At 43.6% G+C, this 10,713-nt stretch overlaps 2 protein-coding genes across 3 annotated transcripts in view; one reads left to right on the top strand and one right to left on the bottom strand.

The window, feature by feature from the left end:
- LOC103613731 (cell surface glycoprotein CD200 receptor 1-B-like) overlaps positions 1–7,308 on the bottom strand; it is a 34,537-nt gene extending 27,229 nt beyond the window's left edge. The window contains exon 1 of the mRNA XM_017731490.1: positions 7,229–7,308. The gene's annotated coding sequence lies outside the window, so the exon portion shown is untranslated. The remainder of the gene's footprint in view (positions 1–7,228) is intronic.
- Positions 7–10,597, top strand: PDZK1 (PDZ domain containing 1). Of its 2 annotated transcripts, none has more exons than XM_008631560.2 (8): positions 7–3,869; positions 4,173–4,425; positions 5,480–5,616; positions 6,843–7,038; positions 7,273–7,469; positions 7,949–8,143; positions 8,939–9,232; positions 10,182–10,597. In XM_008631560.2, the coding sequence occupies exons 1-8, from the start codon at positions 3,660–3,662 to the stop codon at positions 10,257–10,259; spliced, it is 1,560 nt and encodes a 519-aa protein (XP_008629782.1). In that variant the 5' UTR covers positions 7–3,659; the 3' UTR covers positions 10,260–10,597. The 2 variants fall into 2 exon arrangements, with proteins under 2 accessions (XP_008629782.1, XP_017586974.1); XM_017731485.1 differs by lacking the exon at positions 10,182–10,597 and having other exon boundaries at positions 7–1,873; positions 3,658–3,869; positions 8,939–9,620.
- The last annotated feature ends 116 nt before the right edge of the window (positions 10,598–10,713 follow it).

Genomic DNA, 10,713 nt, shown 5'->3' with positions numbered 1-10,713 from the left:
TGAATGGGGAAAAAATAAAAGGAAGGTTAGACTTATGCATTGAGATAAGGATAGCTTGATAGGGAAAGGAAAGCTGCGTGTGCAAGTAAAGAAAAATGGGAATTCTTTCCCTGCTTCCCATCAGCAGGCAGATCTCCAGCTACCTCCAGCTATACCTCAACATGCACAACAGCTGCTTGGGAAGACCACCATAACCAGGAACAACTGCCCTTCCTCCTCCTTTTACCAAGCTTTTAATGCTGAGGTGTGGAATATGGAATATCCCTTTGGTCAGTTCAGGTCAGCTGTCACCACTGTGTCCCCTCCCTGTTGTCTGGGAGGGACTGAGGAGGAGGAGAAAGCCATGAGAGAAAGCAAACACTGTTCCACAGCAGCCAAAAAAATGGTGTAGCATCAACACTGTCTTAGCCACAAATGCAAAGCACAGCACCACAAGGGCTGCCAGGGAGAAAGTTAACTCCATGCCAGCCAAACCCAGTACAATCTCAACCCCTTGTTCCCCACCATTCACACCATGTGTGATCTGAGGTATCAAAGCATCCTCTGTCCCATTCATACATTGCTTCATTTCTATACCCTACTCAAATGTTGTCATTCCATCTATTTCTCTTTCCTTCTTACCAACACTTACAACACATACTGTTTACTTAAACCACCTTTACATCCAATAGTCAGGTTTATATATCCTCTATAACCACTATACCTTGTCCCTTGACATACATGCAGATATTATCCCCCCATTCTATGCTCCCCCTCCCCCAAATTTCCACACAAACAGTCAATTACTTTGGTCCTATCTGTCAAGGAGATCACTCAGGACAGGAGAAGCACCACGTTGGATTGTTGAGCACAAAGAGCACTTGTGGTGGGTCAGCAGTGCTCTCACACGGCTCCTTGTGAGGCTCATTCTCTGTTGGTTCAGATGATTCCTTCTGTACTCCTTCCTACCCCACACAAGTCAAATAATGGATTATTTTCCCCCAGGGATAAATCTCCTTGAGGTACACAGCAGATTTCCACTTTCTCCTGCACCATGTGCACCTGGGTCCCTGAGCAAAGTCAATCCCACAAAGGCGCTTTCCTTTTCCCAAGGCAGAGCAACCCACACGGCCTTTCCCAGTGCACATGCAGCCTGGCCAGTTTGCCATGCCTCACTATACTGATATCACAGACACCTCCCTCCACCTGTTCCAGGGAGACTTCACCTACATGGGTCACTTGATTGCAGTGCATGTTTCACATGTGTGATGGCCTCATCAGTCAGGACCCACTCCTCAATCACAAACCCCATTTTTTCATTGCATCTCTCCCATTTATGGTCCTTATCTTGAATTCTTCAAGTGTTTTCATCCTGTTTTCTCCCCATGTTCTGTAGAGGAATGGGGTGAAAGTGGCTCAGTGGGCATCTGGCTGCTGGCCAAGGTTAACCTGACACAGTCTTTTTTTTTTTTTATCCAACACAGGGCATACAGATTTTAACCAGTAACTTCCTAACCTGCAGTCAAATGCTCCTGGCCCAGGTCAATCCAGCACAATCCAAACATGCTCCCTTTAAGACATTTCTCAGAGCAGGAGAAGCTCTTGCCCAGAGCAAAGGTCAGGCTTGCCTCAGATGACCTCCTTGACTGAGTTTTTGAGTATAATATCTGCAGGACAAAACGCAAAGTTGCTGAGAAATGCATGTGATTAGCACTTCTGCCCACAAGGACAAGACAGCCTATCAAGGTATCACACATTCAGTGAAACTTGGTTAAATGAATCATCTTTTAAATCAACCTTTGCCCAATCAAAGTTCAGCCTTACTTATACGTACGGCCACAGGAGGAACAGCAAAAGAGAACTCCTGTGAAGGCTGCTCTACATAGATATACAGGTAAGAAATTCCTTTTTTCCTAATCCCTCCTCCCTTAGAAAACTCCTCTTTTGCAATACAAATCATGTTGCATGTAAAGCTCTGATGGATTAGAAAAAGTAGTATGCAGTGCATTGTAACCTTCCCTCCACTTCTAAATATGAAGAAATAATTTTTCCCATAAAAGCCTACTGTTTCTTCAGCTGTGTGTGTGGCACTGGTTTTGCATGTTAATTCCTGGAATTAGCACAGATCCCCAGTGTTTGTCAAGAAAAACTGCTTTGAATTGTACTTGCAGTTGATACAATCTGATGTGTTCTAAACAATGTTCAAACAGGGCAGTTCACCCCTTTATTAGAGAATCTCAGTGCAACACACAGAGACTCAAAAAAGCTCCAGGCATCTGACCAAGGAGTACAGGTGAATCATGATCTGCAGGCTTCATATCCTTGCCAGCTGAAATTCCTGTATTCTCCAGCTCCAGTGACATCTGTGCCAAACCCACACCACACATCCATGCTGTTCTGTGTGCTGCCCAAGTGACCTCAACAACGCAGCTTCAGCTTCCATAGCAAAAAATCTGCAGCATGGTTGGCCACAGCAGTGGCTCTGCAGTGAGTTGCTATCACAGAAGGATTTGACTGCCAGGAGATCTAAAGAACTGACTTCTGTCAGTAAAGAGACAGAAAAAAAAAATATCTTTCCAGTAAAATATAAACCGAGGTTGCTAATTACCTGGATTTTCCAACTGGAGGAATTTGTCTTCATTTGTCTCATTCCCCCATCTTCATGGATCTTTGGCAGGACAACTATCCTGGGATATGTTCCCTGATCACACCCACTATTTACCTTCCATATGGGGTATTCCTGTATGACATGCTTCACCCAAAACAGAATTTCATTACATCACAGAGCAGTTTAGGTAGGAAGGGACTTTTAGAGGTTGCCTGGTGCAATGTCCCATAGAAAACAGGGCTAGCTTAGATCAGGTTCCTCAGGGCTCAGTCCAGGTATCTCCCAGGACAGAGATTTCGCAGCCTCTCTGGGTACTTCTAGTACTGTCTGACTGCCCCAAAGAGGAAAAGCTGTCCTTATGGATGTCTGGTTGGAATTTCCCTTGCTGCAGCCTGTGTTGCCTCTCATCCTCCCACTGTTAATTTCCAGGAAGAATCTGGCTGTGTTCTCTACACAATCCAGTTAGGCAGTGGGAAGATACCAATAAGATCTTCCCTTTACTTTGTCTTCCCAAGACTGAACAAATCCAGCTCTCTCAGCCTCCTTAAATACATGCTTCAGAACGTAAATCCCCTCTGCAAACTAGCTCCAATATGTCAATTACTTAGGGACATCAAAACTGGGGACAGTGCTTACACGTGGTCTCCCAAGTGTCAAAGGGAGGGGAACAATCCTTTCACTCTAGTTACAATCCCTTTTCCCAAAACTTCATTTCCTCTGTAAGACTTAATCCTGGTATTACACCCACTCCTCAGTTTTTACTATGTTTTTCACAGGCACTTTTCTTATTTGAGTTCTGCATTTTGCTTAGCTTCATTTGAGATACAGAGGCAAAATAAGCAAGGAGGGTCTGGGAAAAGGATTTGGTTTCTTTTCCCTAGCCCTGTTAACTAAATTCAACTTTGCACCGCTGGATTTTCTGGGGCCAAAAAAAACCCCAAAACTCCACACCAAAAAAAAACCACTTCAAGAATTATGTAGAAAACCCCTTCAACGTGTAATCAGAGGGAATACACCCTAGGCAAGGTTACTGCTTTTACTCATAGGTACCTTTCCATCCTGTCTGGTAGAGATGAGTTCTGCTCTGCAGCCCCGAGAGTGTAAAGTGAGCAAGAAGCCCCAAAAGAACTACGGCTTCTTCCTGCGTATTGAAAAGGACACCGCAGGGCACATCATCCGGAACGTGAAACACAGCAGCCCAGCCGAAGGGGCTGGCCTGAAGGATGGAGACAGGGTCCTCAGGGTTAATGGTGTCTTCGTGGACAAGGAGGAACATGCACAGGTACATCTCTGTTCAGTCTGGGATCCACACCATGCCCCCATCACCCAGGCCCACGGCTGCTGCGTGAAGCTTTTTCTTCCAGTTTTTATGGCTAGGAAATCCAAGAGCAGAGTCAACTGCTCTGAGTACCCCCCTGCATCATTCATTACCCACCATGGGCATGAAATGTCTTTGGGGTGCCTCCCTAGTGCATGAGCAGGGGGGTGAGACAACAAAGACAGTGGACAGTGCAGCTTTCCCTGGGGAGAGCTTTTAGCTCCATCACTCAAGCACCTGCTTGCCATTTCCCCCTGTGCATTACAGGTGGTGGAGATCATCAAAAACAGTGGGAATTCTGTCGTGCTCCTTGTTCTGGATGACGCATCCTATGAAAAGGCACAAAAGGAGGGAGTGAACTTGGAAGAGCTGGGTCAAAAGGCATCAACAGGACAACAGCAGGAGCAGCAGTGCCAACCCTCCACGGGCAACAGAGGAACTGCTGCAGTTCCACAGCCCCGGCTCTGCTACCTGGTGAAGGAGGAGACAGGCTACGGCTTCTCTCTGAAAAGCACAGAAGGTGAGAGCCGGGAGAGAAGAAACTGGATAGATGTATGTATATAATTACATAAATATATAGATGTATAGATACATATATATTTAGCAGCAGGGGCACAGGTGACCACAGTTGGTCACCTGTGTCCAACGTGACCAATTGACCACACGTGAGGGCCAATGGTGACACACAAACTGTTCTGGCTAACAGAAAGAAAGTGAGAAGCAGCAAGATGAGTTCAGATCCATCTCCAGTACATTTCTGTACAGCACATGCAGCACAAGGTTTTCTGAGGGCCATGATTCTCATGGGGTGGAAAACAGATGAAAAAAAGAGAGAGAAAAATAATAAGCTTTTTTCTGCTTGGTTTTTAAGCCCACTTAACCAAATTTACAGTCCCTGCTCAAACACCAGATATACACTCAATGTGCTATGTTAAGTCCTGTTCCATTCCACAAAATCAACTCAGGAATCAGCACATGAGGTTCTAGACAGCTGTAAGAAACACTTTCCCTCATTTGTAAGTTAATTCATTTAGAAAGAAAAGGATTTTGAACCTTTTCCATATATGCCTTTCTTTCAAGGCCAGTCAACAGAATAGGGAATCACCTCTAAAGAGCCCTCTAAGAGGTATTTTGGAATGTAATATAATTGAAGGACCAAACATAGAAGCCTTCCAAACACAGAAGCCTTCCAAACACAGGAAATTATGAAATGTATAAAACAACAGTAAAAGCAGATTCTCTCTTCAAAATGATGGGGGGAGAGCAGGATGGGAGGGAGCAGGAATCAAATCCCTTTCAGCTGTGGTAATCAGCCCCTTTGCGCTCCTGGTAGGGAAATAACAATTTGAGCTGCAGATAGTGAACAAATATCTCCCTCCACCACTGAAGGGATTTTTCCAGGACAGAGTAAGAGACAGAGCAGTGGCTGTGCGGAAGGTTTGTGGTGCTCCTGTAATCTGCATCCAAGCAGAGGCCAAGAGTCTCTGAGGACATCAATGCTGAGTTTCCTTAACCACTAAATTCAGGCCTATTGCAGTGATTTACCCTGTGTAATGAGTTTTCATTTATTTTAGGACAGAAGGGGTTGTTCATAGTAGAGCTTTCATCACAAGGAGCAGCTGCAAAGGCTGGTGTCCAAAATAACGATCGCCTGATTGAAATCAATGGAAAAAATGTGGAAAATGACACACACGAGGAAGTGGTGGAAAAGGTATTGATTCATCTTCTATTCTGGCCTACTTTCACAGCAACCTATCAGGGTTACTGAGGAGGCCAGGTTGGCTGATTTAAGCACTTCACAGTAAATCTTGGGAGCTGCTGTTCATGTACCATCAACACATCAGCATAGCCCTCTGCATTGGTGCTGTTATCAAGCAGCCTCTTGAGCTGCCTCTCAAATGAACACTGGCATCAAGACAGGCCAAAGAATTTTAAATAACACAAGTATACTGCTGCCAGGAACCCTATTAAATAAATTCATTTCCTAGAAGTCCTGGAAATGCTCCTAATGGCAGGAGGGCAAGTCATCAAATGTGGTTTCCAGGGCAGGAAGAGGGAAGCCTCTGATGACACAGCATGGAGCAGGGAAGATTCATGATTTTAGACAGTAGTCCCTTTCTCCTGTTAAGAAGTCCAAAACTAATGAAAATTACTGTGCAAGTAATTCCACTAACTGGCTGCAAAGAACACTGCTAATGAGGCTTCCAGCTTTCTGCTGTCGGCACTGCTGAAGCACAGCTGGAGCTGAAGAGGTTTCAGAGAGCCATGAGACTCCAGCATTCCAGGAGCACTCAGTGCACACAGCTAACTATGGAATCATGCAACACCTGTGTTTTGTTTGAGCTACTGCAACACCAGCAGCAATGTGACACTGGTTAAGATGGATAAAAAAGGTATCCATTAGAGTAGAAAGGACTAAGAGAAGGATGGACTTGGGAGAAGCTGAACAGACAGAAAAAAAACCCACCTCAGAATCAGTAATCCAGGGAAACAGAAGAGGACCAAGAGCGACAGAAACTTGACTCCTGTCACTGTCATCTAAAATAGTGGTACAGATGGCACAATAAGTCTATACCGTAGAGTTCCACACCTAGAATAACCAAGTACTGTCTACAGAGGCTCACGGGATTCTACAGCACTGTATGCCACCTCCATGGCCCTCCACAGACAATTCCCTATAGGTCAGGAACACGGTATGAAATATGGATAATTTCCTCATGTATTACATGCCCCTGATTTTGTCATGGCCCAAATTTCTGATGGGGCGGGGTGGGGGGGTGGGGGGGGGATAAGGAAAAAAATCAGTTTATAGTAGCATGGCCTAGACTAACAGCACCCAGCCCCTGCTATGTATCAGTGCACCAGTTACCAAAGTATCTGCAATTCCCATGAGCTGTTGAAGGGGTGACATCTGAGACTGTACATGTGCTGTCACAGGTAAAGAAGTCTGAAAATCATGTTATGTTTCTACTTTCAAATGAAGAAACAGACCGCTATTTCAAAAGCCAGAGGATGGCACTGAGCAAAGAGAGCGCCAGCCTAAGGTTGCTTCCCCTCAAACCACGACTTATTGAGATCCAGAAGGGAAAAAGTGGTTATGGATTTTATCTACGGATGGAACAAAACACTGGTGGTAAGAACCAAGTTAACACACAGACCATGACATTTGCTGTGCCATTTCTTCCTATATGATGTTTGAAGCCCTCATTCCCTTTGGCTTCTTACTGACCATCTAGGAGAAATCCTCAGGGAAAACAGCCTCAACCTGAAGTGCAATTCTGACCATTTGCCTCTGCTATGCATTTTAAAGTCTTTAAACTTACCAAGCTCTGCCTTCACGTCCATCTTTCTCCCCTTCTTATCTTAGGCCACATAATCAAAGATGTTAATTCTGGAAGCCCAGCAGCTGTGGCAGGTCTCAAGGACAATGACATCTTAGTGGCTGTCAATGGTGAGCAAGTGGATGGGCTGGATCATGAAAGCGTAGTGGGAAAAATTAAGCAGTCCGAGGCAAAAACCTCCCTGTTGGTAGTGGATAAGGAAACTGACAGCATGTATAAACTGGTAAGAAAATGCAAACTACTGCTAGGAATAGATAATTTATCACAATGAAACAGCCAATATGCTCTGATACTTTTTCAACTTACAGGAAATGTCGAAGATACCCCTGTACTTTAGCAACTCTATTTACACTTGTACAGAAAGTCACTAAACACCCAAATCTTTGGCCTCTTCCTGATTTTTTACACACCACTGCAACAATTCTAAATTCAAACACATGACAAGAATGGTTAAGGTTTGCTGTTAAGAGAGGAAATTCAGAGCTACATGGCTGTGTAACCATTTATGAAGAACAAAATTTCCTTCTCACACAGATCAACACAGTAGTTTTCCACTCAGCCAGAAATTAATAGGGAAGAGTTCTTCACTGCAGCTCAAGTCTGAGTCACTAACAAAGTTTCAAAGTATGTTGAGTGTGAGAGCCTGAAACAGATTTCACAACAGAAGTTTTTATATTAACATCGTTTTGTTACTTTTTTCAGGCTCAAATTTCCCCTTTCTCATACTACTACAAAGCACAGCATCCAACTCCAGCTAAAACGGAGGAAAGATTGGAGTTCCACACTGAGCAGAAAGTGAACCACAAGCCAAGGATCTGCAGCATGGTGAAAGGACCTAACGGATTTGGCTTCAGCTTAAACATGATCAAGAACAAGCCTGGATTGTTCATCAACGAGGTACTAATAAAGAATGAGGAGCAAGGAGAAGCTCAAGTAGTTTGTTGGACAGTTTCCTCCCTTCCATCCTGCAAACAAATACAAGAAAAGCCACAAAAGTCTCTTCTCCAATGCTCTCAGATAAGAGCTAGAATTGTTTCAGTCAGATTGACACTGTTGGCCCAAGACAAAAAAGGAGTAGCAGAAAATATTCCTCATGCTGTTAGTTACTCAGAGGGAAGGAGAATTCAGCTTTTGCATAATTTATGCTTTTAGTCATGAGTCTCACACACTAAAATTAGTATTTTAGACAGAATTGGTTTTTACTGTAGAACAGCTTAATTATAGAAGAGACACCTTTGCCCTACTTCGACCCACCTTCTCTGAATTCCACAGCCAGTAAAAGCCAAACTCCTGCTGTCCCAAATTACATCTGCAGCTTCAGCTTTCTTGAGAGGAGGGGTTCCACTCATTACTAAGGGATCTGTGAACTGTACTAAACTTTGAAGTTACTGGACAGAGACCTGCAAGTAGTTAGAAAACTGTTTTTCTACCTGTCTTTATGGTTCTACCATGCCACATTCCTATAATGTTAAGTCTATCAAGATCAAGATCAAGATGCATCTTAAAACCTCGAACTGATGGGTTCCATGTTTATTACATCTGGGCCCATTGCCTGTCCTAATTCCTTCCTGCCCCACAAATCTCCCCTTCCCCAAGCTTATACCACCATCCTCTAGGGAAAGCTAACCCTCAGCTGTTAATGCATCTTTCCAAGTTTAATGCCAATATGCTGCTCTGAACTCCCCTCTGCAGGTACAAAGCCAGGGCCCAGCTGACAGAGCAGGTGTGGAAAACAACGACTTCTTGGTGGAAGTGAACGGAGTGAATGTGACCAACGAATCCTATGACAAAGTGGTGGCAATGATCCAGAGCAGTGGGGACAGACTGACGCTGCTGGTGTGCAGCAGAGATGCTTACAGGTATTTCCAAGGCCAAAACATTCCCATCACAGCCTCCATGGCAGATTCAGACACTTCTGAGCCTCCTGCTTACACAGAAAACCACCCATCAGAGCCAGAGAGGAACTCACCTGAGCCAAGGGAAAGGGTGAGTAATCCTGCATCAGGCAGATGCTGAGGGATCACACAAGGAATAGGAAAAGAACTTTTTTTTCAGGTAGTATGTTTTCCAGAGCTAGGACTGTTAACTTAAGCTTGGATTTTTACAAGTTACTTAAAGGAAAGCTGCTGATTATCACAAACAACTCTTCTTTTCCCCACACTAATACAGATGAGTATCTTTAATGCAAGATTAAATCACACAAAGAATGCACGTACAAGAGATTTTATGGAACAAGATAATCCAAATACAGTAATCCCTAATGATGATGGGAAACAGGCAATACTATTGTGGAAGTGCAGGGAAAAGTGCTTAAATACACCAAAAACATAAACAATGTTTATGGAAACCACATTAAATATTTCAAAATGGATCATTTTGGAGAAGGAACAGCAACTGATAGGTCATGATGACACTTTCTAGACAATGTGCTAATTTGAAATTATTTTATTTCGTGCCACTAGAAAGAATCTGAAGCATGACTAAAGTCAGAAAAGCAGGAAGGTATTACTTTCTGAAACACTTTTAACCCTCTGTATGGTCAGCCTTAAATATTAAAATATGTATTTTCTGATCACACAAAAGAGACAGACAAGTTAAGACCAATACTGTTTCTCATTTATTTTTCGTTAGCCTTGTCTGCAAGTTTTTTCAATAATTTCTTAGTCCCCACGGTGCATTTTGCAGAAGTTATCACTACTTTTGTGTTCAAATTGAGCAGATAAGGGAATTCAACAATAGGAACCCTCTATCGAACAAATTTCTCTCAAATTGTACTTAACCAGAAAAGCCCTTGAACAACAAAAACTGTATTTGTTGGTTCATTCTACCAAGTGTGTGACTACTGCAGATGAAAATAGGAGTCTGCAACAGTGCAGACTATCAAACGTGTTTACAAACTCAAAATAATCACAACGTATTTGTTACTCCTCTGCAGGCAGACTCATCCTCCTCCTCCCTATCAGCTGCCTCCACAAGAGCTGACGGTGACAACAGTGATGACACTAAGTTGTGAGGAGACAAAACTATGCCAACAACAAAAAAGAAACCTTCCCAATCTTTTCTTCAGTTCTTCTTTGCTATTCCACCTCTCAGAACTTGGCTGCTCCAAGGAGTACCAAAACCATAAAGGAACGCAAACTCTTGCTGCAATAAACACTTCGGTGTAACTTGCACCTGTTTAACACTCTGCAACTGTGCTCCACTGGCTTTCTGCCTCGCGAAGTGGGCACTCAGTCACTCACTCCTGAAAAGGCTTAAAGAACTGCAACTTTATAATTTAGTGTCCTGCAGCAGAAGCTGGCAATGTTTTATAGATTTGTAAGCATCTTAGCCTGTTATAGATAAGCTCTTAACAAAGAGCAATTGATTTCTCACCATATCCCAGGAAAGGCAGCTCTCCCACTAATCCAAGTCCATCAACTCCATCTCTGTGGCATCTCTTTGCTTACAGCAGTACAGCTGCTGTG

This window comes from Corvus brachyrhynchos, unplaced genomic scaffold, assembly GCF_000691975.1.
Source record: "Corvus brachyrhynchos isolate BGI_N302 unplaced genomic scaffold, ASM69197v1 scaffold152, whole genome shotgun sequence".
NCBI classification, from domain to species: domain Eukaryota; kingdom Metazoa; phylum Chordata; class Aves; order Passeriformes; family Corvidae; genus Corvus; species Corvus brachyrhynchos.
This window is presented reverse-complemented; position numbering and strand designations above follow the sequence as displayed.

Excerpts from the sequence above, each read along its gene's own strand:
- PDZK1 (XM_008631560.2), top strand. The coding sequence starts at position 3,660 with ATGAGTTCTGCTCTGCAGCCCCGAGAGTGTAAAGTGAGCAAGAAGCCC. Across the intron at positions 3,870-4,172 it reads ACAAGGAGGAACATGCACAG|GTGGTGGAGATCATCAAAAA; the intron begins GTACATCTCTGT and ends TGTGCATTACAG. Across the intron at positions 4,426-5,479 it reads CTCTCTGAAAAGCACAGAAG|GACAGAAGGGGTTGTTCATA; the intron begins GTGAGAGCCGGG and ends CATTTATTTTAG.